At 51.9% G+C, this 24,648-nt stretch overlaps 1 protein-coding gene and 1 long non-coding RNA gene across 7 annotated transcripts; one reads left to right on the top strand and one right to left on the bottom strand.

Moving 5' to 3' along the window:
• The first annotated feature begins 9,418 nt into the window (after positions 1 to 9,418).
• Positions 9,419 to 22,738, top strand: FAM181A (family with sequence similarity 181 member A). Of its 6 annotated transcripts, none has more exons than XM_043434396.1 (2): positions 9,419 to 9,462; positions 21,354 to 22,738. In XM_043434396.1, exon 2 carries the CDS (start codon positions 21,441 to 21,443, stop codon positions 22,320 to 22,322), a length of 882 nt encoding a protein of 293 aa, XP_043290331.1. In that variant the 5' UTR covers positions 9,419 to 9,462; positions 21,354 to 21,440; the 3' UTR covers positions 22,323 to 22,738. The 6 variants fall into 6 exon arrangements, with proteins under 6 accessions (XP_043290331.1, XP_043290325.1, XP_043290326.1 ...); XM_043434390.1 differs by lacking the exon at positions 9,419 to 9,462 and adding an exon at positions 20,333 to 20,545 and having other exon boundaries at positions 21,351 to 22,738; XM_043434391.1 differs by lacking the exon at positions 9,419 to 9,462 and adding an exon at positions 20,495 to 20,609 and having other exon boundaries at positions 21,351 to 22,738.
• Positions 9,470 to 20,177, bottom strand: LOC122419649. Its single transcript, XR_006262946.1, has 3 exons — positions 20,040 to 20,177; positions 17,674 to 17,897; positions 9,470 to 9,644 (listed from the first exon to the last, which is right to left on the bottom strand). It is a non-coding gene; the product is annotated as an uncharacterized LOC122419649 (long non-coding RNA).
• Positions 22,739 to 24,648: the final 1,910 nt, after the last annotated feature.

Genomic DNA, 24,648 nt, shown 5'->3' with positions numbered 1-24,648 from the left:
GAGTGGGAAGCCTGAGTCCTGCAGGCTCTGGGGGCTGAGTCCTTTAACTGCTCCTCCAGCAGGGGGCGCCTTGGGGCACCATCTCCCACTGCCCAGGCCAAGGCAGGCGTCATATGGAGCTGGACCTGTCTGGACCGCAGGGTGACCAGCTGACACTCAAGCTGCCCATCCTCCACCCCCGGTGTTAAGTGCCCGGGTTCCCACTAGCTGCTCTGTAAGTCTAAGCTGCTGTCAGTAAGCCACTGTGGGCCATGATGTGCCAGTTCCAAGCTCTGAGCCAAGCCCATCCCCAGCCCCGGGAGGAAGGGCACTGCCCGGTAACCTGGTCAGGCCCCTCCCACCTCTGAGCCTCCCCACCTGTAAGACGAAAGATCAGGAAGCATCTTCCCTAAGACTCGTGCAGTCATGAAAAGGCCTTCTTGTCTCCATCTTGCCTGATGCTGCAGAAATGAGATTTTACTAAAGAAATATCCCCCTGCCTGTCCATGGGGATCTGGACGTTGGCTGTGTTTCTAATTGTCAAGTTCCCCTCCTGTAGTGACAATCTCCTCCTTCTGCCTAAAATGCTTAGACATACATTGCAGTCTGGGAGGGGCTGGGACAGCTTCACCCGCTCTTTCTTTAGCTTGCTTCTCAAGGGGGCCTGAGGCCCCTGGGTGGACTAAGGGCAGCACACCTGATCTCCTTTGGGCCACCTAGGAAGCAATTAGGGAAGTCCCAGGTGGCGCTAGTGGTTAAGAACCCACCTGCCAATGCAGGAGATGTAAGAGACACGGGTTCAATCCCTGGGTCAGGAAGATCCCCTGAAGGAGGGCATGACAACCCACTCCAGTATTTTTGCCCGGAGAATCTCAGGGACAGAGGAGCCTGGCAGGCTATAGGCCACAGGGTAGCAAAGAGTCAGACACAACTGAAGCAACTTAGCATGCAGGAAGTAATTTCCCCAGCCTGAGGGGAAGAGAAGGGGAGGCAAGTATAGAATAATAGAAACCCAAGAGAAGCCCAAGTGGGTGCTGTGGGAGCTCCAAGGAGTTAGTCAACTGTGAATGGCGAGTAATGGGAGACTTCCTGGAGGCGGTGATACTTGGGCTGTGTCTCGATGGATGAGTAGGAGTTTTCCAGAAAGAAGTCGGGGTGCAACAGGTAGAGAGCATGAAACCTGCAAAGGAGGAAAAATAAAGGGCAGCATGAAGACTCCAAAGCCCTGGAGTGCAGACTTTGGCTCTCTTGCTTCAGAGAGCTACCACTTGGACACTGGGTGGGGGATGGTGGAGGGAAATGAGCCCAGAAGGGGCAAGAGTGCCCCCTTTCTTCTCACGCTCCCACCAGCCTTCAGGCTGCAGTCTAGCTCCCTCCCAGCCTCCACGTCCAAGCCTCAATTTGCTAAAGCATCTGTCAACTCAAATCCCAAAAGGAGGAGCCCTTGACTCCCTCACCTCTGCTGAGCCTACTCGGTGTTCTGCAAATCTTGTCTAATTGCTGGTCACCTGGCTTCAATGGGGTCCCCTTTAAAAACCCACCCTCTACGCGGCCCCAGTTGGCTTTCCTGGTGGAGTCACTTGTTTGTGGCATCCATAAATCCCAGCACCAAACTAACCTCCAAAGCTGTTCACATCTCCCCTCAACCCAGCTCTCCAGGATGTGTGGAAATCATATTACAAGCCCTCCAGCCCAGCCTTCATCCACACCCCAAGCACCCTCTTGGTCTCCCCTCCCAACCACTTCAGCACCCAGGGCCCAGTGTCTCCACCTAGAGACCTCCCCTGGGCCCCGAGTCCCCCCACCCCGTCCCGAATTATTCAAGCTCTCCAGCCCCCAGCTCTTCTCGGTGCCTGGCCTGGCCTTGTCTGCAGAAATACCGATGAAGGCTGTGGCCTAGGCCCTCCTCTTGCTTTTTTCTGCCTCTGACCCACCAGCCCTGGTGCTCCCCTGTGACCCTGCCTGGCATGCCATCTCCTGTTTCCAGGGGAGCTGTGAGTACATTAAATTTTCTTTCAATGGCATTGGCCTCTGTGTGATGACTCAGTCACCTTTATGATAAATTCTAAGACCTAGGCACAACTCAGCAATCTCCTCTAGCTCCCAGGCCTTAGACACTGGTCCATCGTGGTCTCCCACGCTCATGCTTTCCCCAAGAATCCGAATTCACGTTTCTACCTGCTCTCATGACACTCCAGATCCATGTCTAAGTGACATATCAGGTTTATGGTGGCCAGACCTGAACTCTTGATTTCCTCCCACAAACTCACTCCTCCCTCCGCTTTTCTTTTCCCAGAAAACATCCCTCCTGTTCATCTGCTTGCTCAGGTCAGAGATCTAGGGGTTACCTTTGATCGCTCCCTTTTTCTTGAAAGCCCACGCACCCCCACTTCAGGGGCTCTCTCTGGGAGATACCTACTCTCACCTTGACATTCAGATCCCAGCTTAAATGTCCCCTCCCCAGAAAGGCCCTTCCTGACCTGTCTCACGGCCCCTGTTAATTCCCTGCTTGGGAATCAAGGCCTGAAGCTTGGATGTGTTCAGGGTTGTCTTTTGCACATGATGGAATGGACTGGGCCCTCCTAGGTGTCTGCTGTGTCCCAGCATCCTGGGGAAGCCCGGGCACAGAGCAACACCTCGGGGTGCCTCTGCTGGGTATCAGGCAGAATGACCCCGGAGTCCTCAGGGCTGGGGGCTCAGGCACCTGGGGTGTGTACTTGGGAGGGAGAAGCAGAAAAGAAGCTTAGAGAGGATGGGGAGGGGGTCATGGCCAAGCCGGCGAGAGAGGCAGCTGATACTCGGGCTGACTCTGGCCCAGGGCCCGGAGCACTGTCGACTCCAGCCATTCACTTCTTGGTTCCCTGATTCACATGCGTCCAAGTCCACTCTCCTTTTTTAAATAAAAAAAAATTTTTTGGGGGGGCTCTGCCAGATCTTAGTTGCAGCATCTGGGATGGAGTCTTAGCCGCTGGACCACCAGGGAAGTCCCCAAGTCCACGCTCCTTTACAGTCACGTACATCTGAATGAGAGGTGGTCATCTCAGCTTTCAAAGCCATTTGAAATCTGGTTAAAATGGGCATTTAAGGTGGCTTCCCTAGGAAGTGGTTTGGAAAGGGTGCCTGATAGGTATACGAGCCTCCAGCCTCTCATAGTAGTGGGTGGTGGTCCCACTCCTCCTTGACCAGGGAGAGAAAGGCCCTCCCCAAACCCTGCTGAGCCTTTGATCCTGGACCCAGAGCCCAGGACCCTCAGCAGGCCTCCCATCCTGGGGCAGAGGTGGGGGCTCCTGGGTCAATCAGAGCCCCCAGAGAGGGCGCTTGGTCTCTGATAACGCTTCCCCACTTCTCTGGGTGAGATCTCAGATGGTTCCATCCTGCCCTCGAGGATGCCTTTGGGAGAAGTGGAGAATAGCATACTTGGTGATGCACGGCCAGGTGAGGAGAGAACGCAAAATAAAATGAACCACAGGCTTTGGAATGTAAGCGTGCTTTTTGTGTTGTTGAAAGTGGTCCACTGAACCCAACGAGGGTGTGGTTACGGTGTCCCGGGGCTCACTTCTCACTCCACCCCGCCCCAGACCAGAAGGACTCTTTGGAAAAATGGAAGCTAGCTTGTCATCTGTGAGTCTAAAATGATGGAAAAGGGGTGATGGGGCAATGCCAACATTCAAACAGTGCTCTTCACCCCAGAGTCGGGTCCTCCTGGCCGGCAGCCTCAGGGTGCAGGGGGCACGGTGCCCATAGCCACCTGGGATCATTTCCATAGACTTTAATTTTCTAAGAGCTGCAGGATGGTCTCCAGGGAGCCTGGCTTGTCTTTCTTCCTGCTTTTATTCTAATAGGGCTTATACGAGAAACTTAAAATGACTCAGGGGAAAGCTGAGGAAGGAAAGGGGGAGGGCGGCCCTGGGGGGGTCAGCAGCAGGAGCCCCTTAGGGACTGTCATTAGGGACCCAGGAAATGCATCTGCAAGCAGGTCACGGAAGGGAGACCGTGAACTGGAGGCTTACTGGGTAGAGCTTTGTGAAAGACAAAAACACTGGTGCTGCCATATGTTGTTTAACACCAATGTTGGTGTGGGTTTTTGGTTTTTTTTTTTTAGCATTTGCAGCCTGCTTCCACTGTTAGTCGTTGTATCCTCTTTCATTCTAAGAGGAGGCAGAGTAGGCATGAATTGTTATTCCCACTTACAGACGGGGAGAAGTGTCCAAAGTGGGGGTCCTCACCAAAAGGCATGGGTCTCCCCCTGTGGCTTCTTTGAACCAGGGGCTTACTTTCCTTGGCCGACTCTTTTGCTTCTTTGAGAACTCAAATCAGGAGAACCGGCCTCCAGAGGCTGCCCTGGGATCCCACCCTCAGCCCCTAGTAATGCACTGAGGTACATCTTGTCATCAGTGTTGTAACTAAGTCCCCCTCCCCTCCTGGAACGTCCCCTCCGAGAGGCAGGTGACTCTCTTGGGCCCTGCTCCATCTCCCAGGCCTGGCCTTGTCCTCCCATCAGCAAGCGCTGAGCAGATGTCAGTGGGTAGAGGTTTGGGGGTGTGGGTGGAAGCAACGAACAAACATCACTGTGATCCAGAACCCCCTGCTCAACAGAAACAAGAAGGGGCTTCCAAGGATCCCAGATCTATTCGGAAATGGAGACTAGATCTTCCTGAGGTGGGAGGTGGGGGCAGAAAGGAGGTGGGCAGGGGCTCTGGAAGGTGCTGGATGGGGTGGGTCGTGGAGGGCTCCCTTCAGAAGCCTGATGGGGTGGGAGCGCAGGCTGCAGGCCTGGGAGACCATGAACTTTGGAGCAGGACCTAAAGTCTCCCTCCCCTGTAACGCAGGAGACTCTGAACAATTCAGAGGGCGCCCACTTGTGGTCACTTGAGGCCAAAGCCGAGCACCCGCAGAAGAATCCCACATTTCCCTCTCGTAGCCAACCAACAGTGCAGAAAAAAAAGGTTCAAAAGGAGAGTGGGAGCACTGCTTTAGGAGTCAGGAAGCTTGACCTTGCCATGCCACTAGTTCACCAGGGTGCTTTGGACAAGCCATTCCACCTCTCAGCTTTAGTTTCTTCACCTGATTGATAAGAAGGTCAGATAAAACAAAATGAAAGGGGATGGCAGAGGATGGGATGGTTGGATGGCATCACCGACTCGATGGACATGAGTTTGAGCAAGATGCAGGAGTTGGTGATGGACAGGGAAGCCTGTCCAGGCATGCTGCAGTCCATGGGGTCGCAAAGAGTCAGACACAACTGAGCGACTGAATCGAGCTGGACTGATGAAATGAATGGGAAATGCTGACCACAGGCCAGCCATGGGCTAAGCACGTGCCTGTGTTACCTGGTATCCTCCAAGGGCACGGCTGGTAGGCAACAGAGGAAAAACTGAGGCTCAGATTGGTTGAGTGGCTCATCTTTAGTCACCCAGCTGGTAAGTGGAAGAACTGGGCACCCACCCGCCAACTCCCATGGCCTCCAAGGTCCCTATCTCTGTCCTGAGGTTCAAGGCGTCTGCTGGAGAGAAAGAGATTCGCAGGAGCCCTTAGGGTCCTGGCAGGCAGCTAAGACAGGAACTGAAGAACCAGTTGGCCAGGCTTTCAGGCCACAGGGCTAGTGCTAAGTTCCTCCAGTCATGTCCGACTCTTTGTGACCCTATGGACCATAGCCTGCTCCTCTGTCCAAGGGAGTCTCCAGGCAAGAATACTGGAGTGGGTTGCCACTTCCTCCTCCAGGGGATCTTCCCAACCCAGGGATCGAACCCACGTCTCTTATGTCTCCTACGTTGGCAGACAGTTCTTTAGCACTAGCGCCACCTGGGAAGCCCTAAGTAAGCTCATATACAAAACGCACTGTCAGGACTTCCCTGGTGGCACAGTGGTTAAGACTCCACCATCCCTATGCAGAGGGCCTGGGTTCAATGTCTGGTCAGGGAACTAAGATCCACATGCCATACGGTGTGGCCAAAAAAATAAAGCACTATCTACGGGAGTTCCCTGGTGGCCTAGTGGTCAGGATTCCGGGCTTTCACTGTCATGGCTCAGGTTCAGTCCCTGGTCAAGGAACTGAAATCCCACAAGCTGCATGGCATGGCCAAAAAAAAAGAAAAACCCAAGCAAAACAAAATAAAAACCAATTTTGCGCCATCTTTGCAAAAGAAATTATGACCACCACTCAACCAGCCATCAAAAAACTATGTTCTCTGGGCCAACTGCTTACCCAGGAGAAGATCCAGCTGCCCCAGGGCTCAGCTCTTATCCTCTGCCCTGCGGTGGTGGAGGATTTGGGGAGTGAACCTGAGCCCCCGTGTGTCTCCTTATAGATGGATATAGCGCTCTGACCAGGGCTTATTGGTCTCAAGGGAAGCTCCTGACAGGGGGCGTCTGATAGGAACTCATAGGGACCCAGGGAGGCAGGCTGGGTGGGAGTGGAGAGGAAGCTGATGGCAGGGCAGAGACCCTCCTGCACCACTCCAGGTGTCTCAGGGGGAGTTAGAAGTGCCCCAGCATTGAGGTTTTGATTTTTTTTCTGGTCCAGGCTTTGGACATTCCCTCCAATGAGATGACCGTTTCATAGGATTGAGGAAAGAAGAAAGGAAAGAGTGACTCTCTAACATCATTCACCTGTGTCCTGCCGGGCACTGTTCATTAATATCTAAGTTAACCTTCATTTTAACTATTTCAAAATTAACTATTTACCTTGTTGTAATAGATATTAACATTTTAACTGAACTGAATTAAAAGCAAAAATAAACTCTGTAGCTATCTTGTAAGTTTCACCATTATGTTGCAAAGCTTTTCTGTGTTAGGAGAGTATTATTCTGTCACATGTAAACATTTAAAACATCACCATTTCTGCACCTCCCTCCAAGTTAGAATGTGTTAAAATTTTTTTTAATATGATGAGAACTTCATGGCATGGAAGTGGTACAGGGCTTGGCCTGAACCCAGGCTGAGTGTCCCCGGGGACTGCATCCTTTCATAATGGGACTCATCCTCCCTGGCAAAGGAAACTGAGTCAGAGACCCAGAGGTATGGGCCAGACCAGTGTCCCGGAGTGTGGGAAACATTCATTCATTAACTTACTTCTCCAGCACCTGTGTGAGGAGGTACTGTTCTAGGCCCTGGGACAATCCCGCTAGCAGGAGTCCAAGTTCCTGCCTTCCGTGTGACTGACCTCTAGTGGCATGAGGGAGTAAAGCAGGTGAGCGAATATCCACAGGGCTTTGTGGAGGTGAGTGTGATGGGGAAGAATAAAGCAGAGGAGAACAAAGCAGAGAACGCAGCAGGAGGATGCGGGGATAAAGACATGAAGACATAAAGGAAGTGAAGGGGTGGACCCTGCAAAGATCCACGGCAGGGGTGGGCAAAGTTTTCTACAAAGGACCAGATGGTAAATACTTCTGGCTTTGTACGCCCTCTGGTGTCTGTTGCAGCCACTCTTGCCCCAAAGCAGCATAGATAACACGTCAATGGGTCAGGGCAAGTCTGTGTCCCAGTAAAGCTTTATTTATGCAACTAGGTGGCGGGAAGGGAGTTCCTGAAAGAGGGAACAGCAAATGCAAAGACGGAGTGCCTGGTGATTGCGGAAAAGCAAGGAGAACTGTGGTTCCATGAAACAAACATAGGAACATGATACAAGGTGGGTGATACTGGCCAGAAGAGCTCAGGTCTGGCATGGGGGCAGAGGTGAGCGGGCACTGCGTTCACCATGGTAACTCTCTTATTTATTTATCTGTTCGTTTATTTGGCTGTTTGGGGTCTTAGCTGTGGCATGTGGGATCTTTCACTGCAGTGTATGGATCCTCCAGTTGTGGTGTGTGGGCTCTGTGTGGGAATCTTAGTTCCCTGACCAGGGATTGAACCTGTGTCCGTTGCATTGCAAGGAGGATTCTTAACCTCTGGATCACCAAGGAAGTCCTGTGGTAACTCTCCTTACTCCCCTCCTACCTAGTCAGGACCTGTCAAGGACCCTGGGAAGGGAATGTACAGAGCAGGCTTGAAGAGCCCATTTGCTAGTTACATAATTGTTCCTCTCCTGTAGCAAGACTTTGTTCAGAGAATCCTTTAAAGATATATTTTGGGTTGGATTCGGGTGACATGCAGAATTGCAATCAGAGGTCAGGAAGTGAGAGTTAGATGATGAAAAGGAGTCCACTGTGTAGGACCAAAGAGGAGCAGATGCTCCAGGTGGGAAGCACAGGGCTGGAAATCCAAGAGGCCAGACAAGACAAGAGGGGACAATACCCCCCACTTCTCTGAGGGGTGCAGTGGTGTGGACACAGACTGAGGTCAGACCCGGCTCTTCTGCTGCTCAGCACAGTGACAGTAAAGAATTCTAACTCCCCAAACCTCAGTTTCTTAACCTGTCAAATGGGAACGATAACTCCCATCTTAGAAAGTTTCATTCATTCATTCGCTCCTTGAGGATTAATTGAGACGGCAGGTATAAATCTCTCAGCACATTGTGTTCAGGGGGTGTCAGGCCCCCGCCCCACCACATTCCTCTGGGGAAATCCCATTCCCTGGGGGCAAAGGCTCCTCTTTGATGATGAGAGTGTGTTGTTTGTGCAAAGCAGCCAAGAGGGAGAGCTGTGACCAGGAGGGCCAAGCATTGCAGAGACACCTGCTGTTTACACGTTGGGAGATGACTGTTGAGTTTCCAAGATGGCTTGGAAGCCAACCAATCATTTTGCTCCATATTCTAGTTTGTTCACTGAACCATATTCGACAGGCTTTATTATGTGCCTACTGCATGCAAATATGGCTTCCCAGGTGGCGCTAGTGGTAAAGAACCCGCTTGCCAGTGCAGGAGATTTAAGAGAGGTGGGTTCAATCCCTGGATCAGGAAGATCCTCTAGAGGAGAGTATGGCAACCTACTCTAGTATTTTGCCTGGAGAATCCCATGGACAGAGGAGCCTGGTGGGCTATAGTCCATAGGGTCTCAAAGAGTCGGTCATGATGATAGCAACTTAGCACACACGCCTGCCAAGGAGGACCATTTCCTTCCTCGCCTTATCCTGACCTACTCCCTGGGGCGACCTCCCCCCTCCATCACACTGAACTTCTCACTGGCTCTGTTTGCCAGCATGCCTAATACCCCAGTCTCAGTTTGTTGAACTGAATCAATGAACTCTGGCCTGGAAAATGGGAGTACTTGAGTCCTTGGGGAATCACTTCCCTTCTCTGGGGCCCTGTTCCCTTAATGAAAACCCCAGAGATTGGGTTACCAGAATGCCAAACTTTGCATACTGTGATCTCAAACTGGATCCAGGGACACCCAGCTAGGCCAGGCCCATGTAAGACATCACTAGCTGATTGGGGCATTCTAATGCTAAGCCCTGAGGAGCCCTCAGAATCCTTCCAGAGGGCACCTGCCAGCCATCACCAATCAAATGCGAGTTGGCAGTTGAGATTAAACGGACTTTTCATTCCGGGCTGGTGTCCTGGGTGAGGTGAAGAGACACATCAGAAAGGCGCCAAAGGATACAGTCAAGGTGATGGGGCATGCGGAGGGTGGCAGGGATCAGAACGGGATGGTGGTGAGAAGTGGGACACTGGTCCGTTGGGGGCGTCCACAGGGGCACTGAGATACTTCTTCTGTGTCCTTCCTGTCCCACATCAGCCCCTCTACGGGTGAGACATGCCCAAGGTGGGCTTCACCTGGGCAGTTTTGGGCCTGGCACAGAGGGGAAGAAAAGGAGAGAGAAAGGCATCAACTATGAGCCAGGCACCTCGTTAGTCTTTTTCAAAGATGATATTTCTTACTTCCCAGTATCTGCCCTGCCAGGGAACTACTATTAACTTCACTTTAAAGATGGAGAACCTGAGGCTCAGAGCTTATTATCATAAAACCATGATAATCTGCTGGGGCTGAACTCCAGCTTCACCTCTTCTAGCTGTGATATCTTGGGCAAGTCCCCTAGTCAGCCTATGGCTCAGTCTTCTCATCTGTCGGGTGGGGATGATAGCAACAGCCAGCATGTTATGAAGGAGTTGATACAGATGACATTTTGGGGACATTCTCTACAGCATAGAGTAAGAGGTCTATTTGCTAGGCTGTTGGCATAGATGTCTTATTCATTTTGACATCTCCAGTACCTCATAGAATGCCTTGCACATAGTAGGTGCTCATTAAATATTTTGGAATCAAACCACTGAGCTCTGACTTAGAAGAGTCCTGCATAGCTCTCCTTGTCCCCATTTCACAGAGAGAAAAACTGAAACTTGGTGTGATTAAGTGACTTGCCCAAAGTGCCAAAGCTAAGAAGTGGTGGAGCCAGCCTCCACTCCAGGTGTATCCCCCAGAGTGCTTCCCTCAGGGGCTTTACCCTTCACTTTTTCCTTAAAATATTTCCAAGTCTCACCTGCTGCTCAGCCCCTGAATAGAGTATACATAACCATGTGACGTGAGAATGCACGAGTGGACAGTGATTCTGACCAGAACGAATTAGTTAACCAATGAAGTCTGAAAGCTAGATCTATAAATAAAATGAGCTGTTTGATAAGTGTGTTCCAAGCTAACTTTGATTCCAGGCAGTGGAAGGTGAAGAATGAATATGATATAAAGTGGATTAAGAGAGTTCAAGGTGCCCATAAGCTGATTAGGGATTGAACACAGGTTTTATCATTTTGTTTACCATTTGTTTACCATTTGTTTACCATATTTGTTTAGTGGAGGCTGCTGAAAGGTACAGAGCCACTGCAGGGGTCAGCAGGAAAGGGTCCTGTGATCTATTAGTGATGTCTGCCTGGGGAAGGAAGTGACCAATAGGATTGGAAGTGAGCAATAGGTGTCCAATGACCATCTGTAAAGGAAATGATAAAAGGCTGGTTCTTTGGCTGGGATCTGGCCCCAAGCCTAGTGGCAAAGGGTCCTGAACCTTTATCTCATGATGCTTACTCAGTGACTCAGGTGTTTTGTGAATGGCCAGGCTCCAGAACAACTGGAAGCACTGACTTCTAGAGGAACTGAGTACAGGCTAAGAGCAGAGCCCTCCTTGGTGAGAGGACAGGTGTCTGTCCTGTTCTTCCTAACTTCATCTGCAAGTTTGCTTTAGTGTCCAGTTCAGCCACTCAGTCATGTCCGACTCTTTGCGACCCCATGGACTGCAACACGCCAGGCTTCCCTGTCCATCACCAACTCCCGGGGCTTGCTCAAACTCATGTCCACCGAGTCGGTGATGCCATCCAGCCATCTCATCCTCTGTTGTCCACTTCTCCTGCCTGCAATCTTTCCCAGCATCAGGGTCTTTTCCAAAGAGTCAGTTCTTCGCATCAGGTGGCCAAAGTATAGGAGTTTCAGCTTCAGCATCAATCCTTCCAATGAATATTCAGGACTGATTTACTTTAGGATTGACTGGTTTGATCTCCTTGCAGTCCAAGGGGCTCTCAAGAATCTTCTCCAACACCATAGTTCAAAAGCATCAGTTCTTTGACACTCAGCTTTCTTCATGGTCCAACTCTCACATCCATGTATGACTACTGGATAAACCATATTTTCGACTAGATTGACCTTTGTTGGCTGAGTAAATGTCTCTGCTTTTTAATAAGCTGTCTAGGTTTGTCATAACTTTTCTTCTAAGGAGCAAGTGTCTTTTAATTTCATGGCTGCTATCACTATCTGCAGTGATTTTGGAGCCCCCCAAATTAAAGTCCCTCACTGTTTCCATTGTTTCTCCATCTATTTGCTATGAAGTGATGGAACCGGATGCTGTGATCTTAGTTTTCTGAATGTTGAGTTTTAAGCCAACTTATTCACTCTCTTCTTTCACTTTCATCAAGAGGCTCTTTAGTTCTTGTTTGCTTTCTGCCACAACGATGGTGCTTTAGCGTACTAAGTGACTTCTAGTCTTGGAACTAAAATGAGGTTTCAGACCTGGACATGTTTCTAGGCTCTCTGAGAATCTACACATGCCTAATTTATCTTTCCTGGAAGGAGTCTCAGAGAGCACCCAGGCAGTGAAATTCCAGCCTGGCTGCACATTAGAATCCCACCCAATAAAAGATTCTGAATTTGTTGGTTTGGGGAGGGGCCTGGAACCAGATAGAGAAGCACTGATCTAAGACAAGAGTAAAATGAAGAGTAACATGTTGAAAATAACAAGTTATGTATGTACACTGAAATATGTAGGGCAACCACAAAAACAAAAACAAAAAACCTATGTAAAGAGATATATTAAAAAAAAAAACAGAAAACAAATGACCAAATGTCAGATTTAAGCTCTAACATTTCATCAGTTAATGTAATTTAAATGGTATAAAAATTAAAAGAGATTGGCAGAGTTGATTAATAAAATGATCCAATCACGTATTGTCCCACAAGAGACTCACTTCAAATATAACTGTAATAGGCAGGTAGAAGGTAGAAAGATGAATAAAGATATATCTTGCAAGCATCAATTTTTTTAAAAATCAGGAGTGGCTATATTAATACCAAGTAAAGTAGATGTTAGAGCAAAGAGAACTACCAGGGATAAAGAGAAGCATTATGTAATACTTAAAGTGTCAATCAACCAAGAAACAGAAAACATAGCAATCTTAAATGTTTGTGTATCAACAAATAGAGCTGCAAAGTATATGAAGTAAAACCCATACGGCTGAAAGGAAAAGAAGACAAGTCCACAGTTATAGTTGAATACTTAGACAACCCTCTTTCAGCAGCTGATAGAACTACTAAATGGAAAACCGGCAAAGATATAAAAGGACTGCACAGAATCATCAGCCAGCAGGATCTAATTGACAAATAACACTCCAGTCACAAGAACGGAATATACATTCTTTTCAGGTGTTTGTGGAATATTTGCCAGGATAGACCATATCCTGGCTCATTAAACAAACTTCAACAAATTTAAAAGAATTTAAATTATACTGTGTGTGTTCTCTGACCCTAATGAAATAAAATTAGAATCAGTAGCAGGAAGATCTTCTCAAATCTCTAGGTGCTAGAAATTAAACAATATACTTCACAAATATATGGGCGGGAGAGAGAGATTTGTTATGAGGCATTGACTCATGCAATTATAGAGGCTAAGAGATCCTACGATCTCTTAGCTTGCCAAATGCAAGCTAGAGACCCAGCAAAGCTGGTAGTATACTTCCAGTCTGAGTACAAAGGTCTGAGAACCAGGTGAGCTGAAAATGTAAATCCCGGTTCAGTTCAATGGCAGGAAAAGACTGAGGTCCCTGTTCAAGCAGGGAGCCAGGAAGAAAGTAAATCCTCCCTTCCTTTGCTTTTTGTTTCATCCAGGTCCGCAACAGATTGGGTGGTGTCCGCCCACACTGGGAAGGGCAATGCCTTCTTCTCAGCCCAGTATTTCAAATTCTCATCTCTTCCAGAAACACCCTGACAGACACACCCAGAACTCATGACTAACCAGACATCTGGGCACCTCATAATCGAGTCAAGTTGACACATAAAATTAACCATCACAGGGTCAAAGAGGATGTATCACGGGAAATACAAAAATTCACTGAACTGATTGAAAATGAAAATAGAACATGTCAAAATATGTCAGATGCAGCTAAAGCAGGACCGAGAGGAAATTTTATAGCACTAACTTTTTACACTAGAAAAGAAAATGTCTATAATCTAAGTTCAGGAAATTAGAAAAAGAGAAACAAAACAAATCCAGAGAAGAAGGAAGAAAGTTAAATAATAAAGAATAAAAATCAATGAAACTTAAAACAGAAAACAATAGAGAAAATCAACAAAATGCTTGTTGTTTGAAAGATCAATAAGATTGTTTAGCAAGGCTGACGAAAAAGACACAAATCACTAGTATCAAGGATGAAATGGGATTGTACTGCAGATCCAGCAGATATGAAAAGGATAATAAGAGAATAACATGAACAACTCTGTGCACATAAATTCAATAACCTAGAGGAGATGGATCCATGCTTGAAAGACTACAAACTATCAAAGCTCATCCAATAGGAAGTAAATAATCTGAGTAACCCTATAAATATTAAAGAAATTGAATCCATAGTTAAAAATCTCCCTCAAAATAAATCCCCAAGCCCAGATATTCTCATGGGAGAATCTTACCATTTAATGAGTTAGCGTCAATTTTATAGCCTTCTAGGGGAAAAAATGCAAAGGAAACACTTCCCAGTTCATTTTATGAGGCCAGTGTTACCATGAAGCCAAAACTAGGGGAAAAAATTACAAAAAACAAGCCTATGGACTAATACATTCAATAAACATAGAAAAGAGCAAAGAAAAAAAAATCCGCAACAAAATATTAGCATATTATATTCAGCTTATATGAAAAGAATTATACACCCTAAGTGAATAGGATATTTTCCCCGGGAATGCAAGGCTGGTTCAGTATTTGAATATCAATCAGTATCATCCACCATATCAATAGGCTAAATAAGAAAAACAACATGATCATATAAACTGATGGAAAAAATCATTTGACAATATTCAACACTCATTTGTGATTTATTAAAAAAGAACACAACAGTCTGCACATTAGGAACAGAAGAAAACTTTCTCAATTAGATGAAGAGCATCTACAAAAATCCTGTAGCTAACATCAGACTGAATGCATTCCCCCAACACCTAGGACAAGGCACGGATGTCTGCTCTCACCTCATCCAGCATAAAATTCTTTCCTGAACCCTGTTCTTTCTGAAACCGCATATGATGAATGAAAATTCAATGCCCTAGACTCTCTTCCTTGAGAGCTGGTTGTCAGACTTACCAGCTCATTCATATCACTTTCAAGAAAGCACAGGGGAATGCAAGGGAGTCCAGCTAACTTTATTGTGCTGACTCTGTTCTAATTTATGTTAAGAAACAGCACATTTGCTAAGTTTGGAACCTTTGTAAATAACACTCACTTGTGACACACCAGCCCCTCACCAATGTCCGAGTGTGCAAAAATGGAGGCTGAGAACTGCTTGTGTAATCCAGCCATGAAGCTGAGACCCAGAGAGGGTGAGTGACTGGTCCAAGATCACACAGCCAGCTATAGGCAGAGTTCAGAGATCTTGTCTCCAAAGCCAGTGGTGAAACTGCTTCCAATATGGGACTTAGTCACACAGACATTTGTCTCTGTCACTGCAGTCAGGGACATAGGGGCTGTCTGAGCTGGGCTGTGACTTCTCCTGGGTCATCATGAGGTCTCCAGTTGCTCTGAGGGCCCAGCCACACTGATGTTCAGCCTCAGTTGTGAGGCAAGTTTCACCAAGACAGGAAGCCTGCGGCTCAGCAGCCAAATTTCAACCCCACACCTCCCATCACAAAGAAGCAGGAAGCCTGTCTCCTCTGATTACAGTTGACAGCAAGCCTCAGGCTGGTCTTTGATAGAAACACTCCCATTATATAAAGAGGTTACATAAATCATCTTGTGATGTCTGCGTCACACATCCACAGAGGTGCTGACTGGACCACTGTACCCTCACCCTCCACGTAGCCTTTGTGTGTTTCCTGAGCTGGGGTGGTTGAACAGTATAGCTGATGTCAGACTGTAATCTATAGACCCTTGTTTCAACATTCCCTGTCATCAAAACAACTTCCTTGTTCTGATCTACTGTTTGCAAAATAATTAGGGAGCATGCATCTGTGTGTGCAAAAATCAATCTGTGTTCACGGCACACCACTGCCGCTATTTTACATATTGGACTCCCACACAATATTTTTTAATGGGCTTCTCTGCATAAAAGCAGTTTGAAAGCCCACTGCCCCCAGATCACCTCCCCAGGTTCTGTCTGGCTTGGCTGGTATAAGACATGGCCAAATGTCTCCTTTAGTTTTCAGTTTCAGGTTGCACCTGCATCAGCTAATTCTAGAAGAGGGCCAAGTCAGGTGAAATCCAGAGATTCTGTAAGGGTGGCCGCTAGTAGTTTGTTTAAGAAACAGAGGAAAGTTAGGGTGTTGTTCATTTCACTGGTGGATGGGCAGAAAATGGATGCTTAATCATCAAGACAAAGTTGATCTGTTCCATAGTAAGTTGCCTCGGGAACAGAGGAGCAAGCCAAGCGAGCCCACCCTGGCCCCTCTGGTCCCTGGCATGTGGCAGGTGCTGAATGGAGTCCCTCGGGATGAACAGTGTGGATAAATTTGAGGCGGGGTTAACATGACGGGCACGTTGGAGATCCGTGGCAGTGATAGCAGATGGTTGGGATGGGACCTTCAAGCCCAAGTCAGCACAATTGGCTTGCCTTCAACAGAGCTTTCTAGAGCCCCTGCTGCGGTGTAGGGGTCGCAATTGTGAAATGGGGTTCCCTGATTGAAGACACATGGAGCACACAATTGGTCATCAGGTGTAAGCGTGGCAGACACAAGGCTCCATCACGAAGGCCTGCTCTTTGCCAAGGCCATTCTAGGCACTGGAGATACAGAAATGAACCAGCGGACAAGCTCCCTGCGTTCATGGAGCTCACACAGGTGTCGCTGGATGGGTGGGGTGTGTAAGCAATAATACCAGACAGGAGGCAGTTGCTTCTAGTCCACAGGGTAAATTCTTTGAGATGGAGTGTCCAAAGTACTTAATTCAAGAAACATTTAGTGAGAAGCTACTTTCTTGGGCTCCAAAATCACTGTGGACAGTGACTGCCGCCACAAAATTAAGACGCTTGCTCCTTGGAAGGAAAGCTATGACAAACCTAGACAGCATATTAAAAAGCAGAGACATCACTTTGCCGACAGAGGTCCATATAGTCAAAGCTATGGTTTTTCCAGTAGTCATGTACAGATGTGAGAGTTGAGCCATAAAGAAGTCTGAGTGCCAAAGAATTGATGCTTTTGAATTGTGGTGCTGGGGAAGACTCTTGAGAGTCCCTTGGACTGCAAGGAGGTCAAAATAGTCAACTCTAAAGGAAATCAACCCTCTATATTCATTGGAGGAACTGATGCTGAAGCTGAAGCTCCAATACTTTGGCCACTTGATGTGGAGAGCTGACTCACTGGAAAAGATCCTGATGCTGGGAAAGATTGAGGGCGAGAGGAGAAGGGGCTGACAGAGGATAAGATGGTTGGATGGTATCACTGACTTAATGCACATGAGTTTGAGCAAGTAAGGAGGCAGCGAAGGACAGGGAAGCCTGCCGTGCTCCAGTCCATGGGGTCTCAAAGAGTCAGACATGACTTGGTGACTGAACAACAATAATACTCTGTGCCAGCCTTCTGTGTTAAATCAAGGAGGTTAGACTTCATCTTTGAATCTGTAAATGGAGGATGCTGCTGCTAAGTCATGTCAGTCATGACTCTGTGTGACCCCATAGACGGCAGCCCACCAGGCTCCCCCGTCCCTGGGATTCTCCAGGCAAGAACACTGGAGTGGGTTGCCATTTCCTTCTCCAATGCATGAAAGTGAAAACTGAAAGTGAAGTCGCTCAGTCGTGTCCGACTCTTAGCGACCCCATGGACTGCAGCCTACCAGGCTCCTCCATCCATGGGATTTTCCAGGCAAGAATACTGGAGTGGGGTGCCATTGCCTTCTCCGGAAATGGAGGATGAGAGCATATATAATGCTGGCACGTTGGTGAGACTTCCTGGATGCTTGAGCTGGGCCTGAAAGAGTGCTGAGGGGACAGGGTCCCCAAGAAGCAGAAGTCTGAAGCTTGTCTTTGGATGTGTCACCCACTGTAAATAGGGAGAACAATTGCATCCCTGCACAGACCCACGACCACACCAAGAGAATGACTGTGGACATTCTCTCCAGAGCGAGGCATGATTATTATCAGTGATGTCTTCCCACCTGTGTATACGGGCCATCAGAAAATCATGGAGAAGGCTTCCTCGGCAAGGGTCACAGGCAGTCCCAGAGGTGTGGCCTGAAGCCTGGGGTGGGGCTGGGTCCGTGCCGGGCGGTGGTTCAGGTTCTCAGGCCACAGTTCAAGCCACAGTCGCCACCCCTCACCTCGCCTGATCACCCATGGCTGCAGCTCCCGTGTTCCTGAGTCAGAAGTTGAGAGTCACGTCCTGCCGAAGGACAGAAGAGCTGAAGCCAGGACTTGATACAGAAAACCTGGTCTGAGAGGCCATCCAACCCAACAGCTCAGGGGAGCGTCAGGGCCTGGGGGGACCGACATGGGCTTTGTATACAGACAGTCCTGGCTTCAGGTTCAAGTTCTTCCGGTTAGTAGCTGTGGGCGCTTGGGAAACTAGCTGCCCCTCGCGCTCCTCATCTGGGCTGGCCACACCCACACCCTTGGAGCTGTCCCAGGGCCACGGGAGCTGGTCCACGTGCGTGCATCTCTGTGGGTACTAGGTGCTCTACAAGTCTCCACTGTCTTCATCCCACTTTTCTCTCCCTCCTTTCCTTCCTCGCCTCTCTCCTATATTTGGTGGAAGAGCAGCCCCTATTAAGAGCTCTAGAGATTTTTAAAGATGCAGACTCGACTCCCACAGGGCTCAGGGACCTGTTGGGGATGGGAGTCCATCACTGGTGGAGAAGCAAGGGGATGACGTCACAGGCAGGTGGCATCAGGTGGGCTGGAGGGACTGCAGGTGCACTGAGATCTAAGCGGACTGTGCAGAGAGCATCTCCATGCTCTCAGAGGAGGGAAGGCGTACTAGACAGAGAGACTGGTGGGAGCAGACACACAGTGTCTGGAGTCTAGGCGGCACTGGGGCTGGGGTAATTTGAGGTCAGTCTCCCAGCAGAGAATAATGGAGGTGGTGGTTCCTGGGCCGCCGCTAGGTTGTGGAGGGGCTGGAATTCACACGAGGCTGGGTGCCCCTGGCAGTAGGCAATGTGGTGCCATGATGAGCGCTGCTCCAGAGCCTAACCGGGTGACCTCAGGCAGCAGAGTGTTTTCTCCCGTGTGGGCAGGGCACTTTAGAGCAGAAAGGATGTCTCCTGCTTCCGCCAGGCAGGGTGGGCTGGACTGTGCTGCAGAAGCAAATAACCCGTACATCTCGGGGTGGGGGGGTGGTAAAATGACAGTGGTTTAGCCCTGGGGCAGGCAGAGGCTGCTGCAGATAGGGGCCCACAATTGGGATGCTCCAGTCCAAGGTGACGCCTTCATCTCAGCAGCAGGGGAAGAGCGCCCAGAGAACGCTACACCGGGCTCCTCAGTGCCTAAACCATCTCCTCCAAACCCCTCATTCAGCCTGTGGGGACCCTCAGGCCAGAGGGGAGGTGACTTGGAGCCCTGTGCTGCCTGCAGGCGCCTGGCGCTGGCAGTGGCCGCCCATTGGCCAGCAGGAAGGGGTGGGAGCATCACGCGTGGGTGAGCCCTGCTGCGCTGCCCGGGCTCCCAGTCTGGGGGTGGGGAGGGGGCTTTGGAGAGCATCCTTGGCATTTTAGTTTGTGATGTCAAGGTGTGGGCTGGTGTCGACTGGCTAGGGGGCAGGAGGAGCAGGCGGCAGAGGAAAGGGGAGGAGAGGAAGAGGAAGGAGAGGAGGAAAGGAGAGAAGGGGCAGAGGGTGGCGTGTCGGGGGCCCACCCAGCTGGCTGGCACGGAGGCCTCACCCATCCGGATTTCCCAGGCAGTCCCCTCCGCCTGCGGCCGCACCTTCCTTCGGGCCGCCGGTGGGCAGGGCCAGTGGCCGGCCCCGGGTCCCTTGCTTGCTCGGAGCGGCCCTGCTTGCGGCCCCGCCGGCGTTGGCACGGTGACAGTAGCCAAGTGTGCAAACTTGTGCCATTGTCCCCAGGCCAAGGGGAGCCATGGAGACTGGCTAATATGACACAGGAAAATGTTTGCTGATGGCAATTCTATGGGCTTTGTCCACCTCTTTCTCCATCATGACGACTCGATTTAAGTCCCTAACTGTTTGACTACAAATGCTAGGGGACCGTGCAACGCCAACCTTTTGTCCGGCCTCACTGAATGGGCAATTCAGGCTTTGTGCAGCTCAATTGAGGAAGCAAACATAAAGACAAGATTCCTGAGAGCTCCAGCCCTCTTCCCATGGATATCCCAGCACCTCGTTAGAGGGCCCTTCCCTGGCCACCTTTCCAACATCAGCGTGCTGCCCGCCCTCGCAGGCCCGCCAGTGCCCATGCCTTGGGAAGGGGGTGGGGAGAGAGAGAGAGAGAGAGAGAGAGGAGAGGGAGACAGCGCGAGTGAGCCACTCAACACTCAAGGACAGCGGGGAAAGCAGCCCGCCCTGGCTTACCCCGTCCGATTGTCTGTCTGCACTCGAGCATAGCAGCTGCAGGCCCGGAGTCTTGGGGGGAGGTTTGCAAGCCCATCTCTTCTGGGTCCAGCCCCTCCTCAATCTTGGACTTTTTAAATACACACGTATACACACACACACATACGCACACGCACACAACACACCCCGCCCCCTCGAGAAGCCAGGGAACCGAGGTCAAGGGGAGGAGGGGCGTGGAGGCCGAGACGGGAGAGTGGGCTGAAGGGTAGAAATTTACCGGGAAATGATTGCATTTGGGAGCTGTCTTTTTTGTGATGGTCCCCATGGCGACAATTTGTGACGGCAAAGAATGTGGGAACGGGGCCGCCGCCTGCTTGGGATGCTTTGTATCTGGAGAGGCGCTCCTGATTGGCCTGAGGGCCCCCCAGCTCCGGGGACCCGTCGTCCTCCATTCAGCCCACTCGAGGGCGGCACAACTGCCTCCAGCCGGACCACGGAGCTCGCCGGCCGCGCCGGGCCTGGCCCAGGTCTGCGGCGCGGGGGAAACCTCTGCGGGCCGCCTGAGTGGGGGCCCGGGGCCCCGCACCCTCGGTCAGTGTGAGGCCCAGGCGGCTCAGGCCCCACTGGGTGGGGGGCGTGGGGCGGGCCGGGACCTGGGGGAGGGGCGGGGTGGGGGCCGAGGAGGCATGAAATTGCTGCAGATGCTTCTACGGCGGAGCCCCCGCTGCCCGCAGCCTGCGATCAGCCCGCCAGGCAGGCCTCGGCTTGAGTGCCAGACAGGGGTCCTGCCTGTCGTGCGTGAGACCTGTGGGTGGAGCGTGGAGGACCGAGGAGGGGGGTGGGGGGCGGCCACTAGCAGGGCTTGGGGGCGGGGGTGGGAGGAGGAGGGCACCGCCAGGCAACCAGGGGGCTTGGCCTTGCCTTAAAGTGGAGCGGCTGCCTCCGCTCAGAAAATGAGAACCTTGCTGGCAAGTCGTGCCCTGCAGGCAGCGTGGTGTGTGGGGAGACCCGCACCACTGCTGGTGGGGTCCCGCCCCAGCAATGCCGCTCGGTAGGCCCGGGAGGCCTTGGGCAAGTCTCCTGACCTGTCTGAGCCTCACCTGCAGGTGCGGAGCCCTGCTGAGGATGAAATGGGTTTCTTCCCATTGCATCCCAGAGGCTCTGGGAAATGCTTAGCAGCCTGAATGGGTATCCCATGACCCAGGGACCCTGTCTAGGGCTGAGGGGGGCTGAGGGGGGGACCACTGCTGTCTGCAGCCGTGTGGCCTTTGGGGAGGGTGGAATGTGGATGCTCAGAAAGACACCAACGGCTGCTGTGTCCGACCCCCACAGCAGATCGGCTCTGCGCTCTTCCCTGGAGCTGCCAGCTGCCTGGAGAACCCAGCCTCTTCATGGAAAGCCCGGTGCAGTGGCCCCCTGGTGATGGCATCCGACAGTGACGTGAAGATGCTGCTAAACTTCGTGAACCTGGCGTCCAGCGACATCAAGGCGGCCCTGGACAAGTCTGCGCCCTGCCGCCGCTCCGTGGACCACCGCAAGTACCTGCAGAAGCAGCTCAAACGCTTCTCCCAGAAGTATTCCCGGCTCCCGCGGGGCCTCCCTGGCAGAGGGGCTGAGCCTCACCTGAAAAGGGGGCCCGAGGACCGGCCCGGGAGGCTGCTGCCCCTCGAATCTGGCCACGGTTCCAGCCCCGGCGGGGGTGGGGGCTGCAAGGAGAAGGCGTTGGGGAACCCGGACCGGGAGGAAAGCCTCTCTAAGGAGCGGACCCTCCATGGGCCGGATCCAGGAGCTGCCAGGCCTGGCCAGGTGCCCATGAGGAAAAGACAGCTGCCTGCTTCCTTCTGGGAAGAGCCACGGCCCACCCACAGCTACCCTGTGGGGCTGGAGGGGGGCCTGGGACCCCGGGAGGGACCTCCCTACGAGGGTAAGAAACACTGTAAAGGCTTGGAGCCCCTGGGGCCTGAGACCGCCCCGGTGCCTGCCTCCCCCAGGGCACCGGCTGAGAAGGAGCCGCTCAAGATGCCCGGGGTCTCCCTGGTGGGCCGCGTCAGTGCCTGGAGCTGCTGCCCCTTCCAGTACCATGGACAGCCCGTCTACCCAAGCCCTCCTGGCGCCCTGCCCCAGAGCCCGATGCCCAGCCTGGGCCTCTGGCGGAAAAGCGCGGCTTCCCCCGGCGAGCTGGCCCACTTCTGCAAGGACGCGGAGGGCCTGGGGCAGAAAGTGTACAGACCTGTGGTTCTGAAACCCATCCCCACCAAGCCGGCTGTGCCCCCACCCATCTTCAACGTCTTCGGCTACCTCTAGCCGGGCGGGGAGGGCCTCGGCCCCTCCTCTGGCCTGCAGGGTATCGGGGACCCCCAGAAGCGAGCTCTTCTGGTGAGGAGTGGGCTGGGCGAGAACCATCCCTTTGCATCGGGGGCGAGGAGGGCAGGGCAGGATAGGGCAGGGGCTTCTTCTCGGGCAGCTGTCCAGCCAGCCCACACAGCCTCCGGAGGCCAGCCCCTCCGCAAGCAGGCCAGAGCCCGACAGATCACCTGTGTGCCCGTGCAGACCTCAGGTGGCAGGGGCCCTTGCCCTGGCCCTCCGGCCACCCCAGAAGCCAGCGTTATACCACCTGCTCACCTGCCACCCACTGTGTAAGCCAGTCTCAAGTCTTGTTCTTCTTGTTCTTTGTAAATACTAAGAAGGTTAAGAGAATAAAGACATTTCTTTTGCAGTTTTCACAGTCTCGGGTTCATGAAGTTGATTGGTCTTCCGGCCTAGGAAATGCTGGCTATGCCCAGGTGGAAGGCCGCTTACAGAAGCTGTCGGGGGTGGGCGGGGGCGGTGCCCGCAGTGGCCCAGAGGCCTCCGTGATGCCTGGGAATGGGCCTGGGAGCCCGGCAGCTCAACCCGAAGGAGGGTGGAGAGGATTCCTGGAAAAGGGTGCCCTGGTTCCCCATGTCAGCAAATAGAGGCCAGGGGAGGCCTGGAGCCCCAGAGGGTCCAAACTGCTCTGGAGACTGGGAGCTGGTACTGGGGTGTGTGTGTGTGTGTGTGTGTTGGGGTGGGGGGCGCGGTGAACCTGTCCTCCTGGTTCTGCCGTGGGATGTAGGGCTGGGCCCTTCCTCTCCGGGCCTCTCTGCCCCACCTGCGGGATGAGGGGTGAGATGAGAACAGGCCCCTCGGTAGCACCTTCCATCCCATCACAGCCTCAGAGCAGAGGCTGGGCCAAGGCAGTCACGTCCGACCCTGGTCAGAGGGGAAGGTCAGGCCAAACAGGAACGGGGCCTCTTATGGACAAAATAACTGGTTGTCTGAACAAGTTGTTTCTCGCTTATTCTTTGGTTCTGTGTCCACAGGCAAAGTCATCATCATCACCGTCATCACCATCACCTCTAGCTAATTCAGATTCCTAGGTTTCCTGCCGCTGGCTCTCTTCCCGGGCCTGACGCAGCCCTTGGCACACACTAGGCGCCCGTCAGTGGGAAGATGAGGGCCTCTGCCAGTGTCCAGGCAGAGAGAGGCGCACTGCTGGTGGGCAGCGGCCCTCGGTTTGGCCCCCGATAGCATCCAAACCAGCCAGGCCCCTGGAGGCCTCCACCCACGCTGCAGTGGGTGGCATGGCTCTCTGGCTGAGCGCGTGGGGGCTGCCACAGGGGCTTAGCGTCTCATTTCCTCAAAGCACAGTTCTCACGACTGGGACGGGGGCAGGGGGCCCGCCTGGTGGGGGACTCCACGCCCACATCGACAGCATAATGCTGAACAGGTTATTCCCCATTCTGAGCCTCAGTTTCCTCCTCTGTAAAGTAATGCATGCGTGCTGGGTCTCTCAGCCGTGTCCGACTCTGGAGTGGGTTACTCTTTCCTTCTCCAGGGCATCTTCCCAACCCAGGGGTTGAACTCGCATCTCTTAGGTCTCCTGCATTGGCAGGTGGCTTCTTTACCACTAGTGCCACCTGGGAAGATCAAAGATAGCAATCAGATGCACCCAGCGCTTCTGCATCCAACGTGAGCCTCATAACTGGTCACAGACGCTCCCCTTTCAGGTCTAGATATGGCCTCAGAATCCTTCCTAACACAGCACTCAGAATTAGCGATTGCTAAGGGCCTGTGGGTTCCCCCTGAAGTGAGGCATCTCCAGGGATGGGACAGCTTGCTCACTGGGAAAGCGGGTGGGTTTCTGGTGTTTTATGTCTGATGGTCTCAGAGGACGTCAGAGCCGCGAGGCCACGTGGCACAAGCAGGGTTGCTTTGCATGATCGTCTGGTTCTTGGGGTAAGGAGTCCTCAGCCGGGACCCTCACCTCAGGCTGCTCCACTCTTAAATAACAGAGAGGGGCCCTGGAGGAGGCATGCCTCCACTTTCCCAACTTGCACGTCATTACAAAGGTCCCTGCAGGACCCACTGTGATAAGGTTCAGCCCCTCCACACAGTACAGCGGGGTCTTAAAAGCTCTAACCTTGGCCCTGCCCCCTAGTAGCTGTGTGACCTTGGGCAAGTTACTTGACCTCTCTGTGCCAGAATTTCTTCATCCAAAAAATGTGATTGAAAATTAAAAAAAAAAAAAGGAAAATAGACCTGCCACGTGGGTAGCTGTGGGGCTGGTGAGAGCGCCAGGCAGTCTGGTGTGACACAAATGATGAGAAGC

The sequence above is a fragment of the Cervus canadensis genome, chromosome 17, assembly GCF_019320065.1.
Source record: "Cervus canadensis isolate Bull #8, Minnesota chromosome 17, ASM1932006v1, whole genome shotgun sequence".
Classification (NCBI taxonomy): domain Eukaryota; kingdom Metazoa; phylum Chordata; class Mammalia; order Artiodactyla; family Cervidae; genus Cervus; species Cervus canadensis.
The sequence above is the reverse complement of the archived record's forward strand: the minus strand, read 5'-3'. Positions and strand labels throughout refer to the sequence as shown.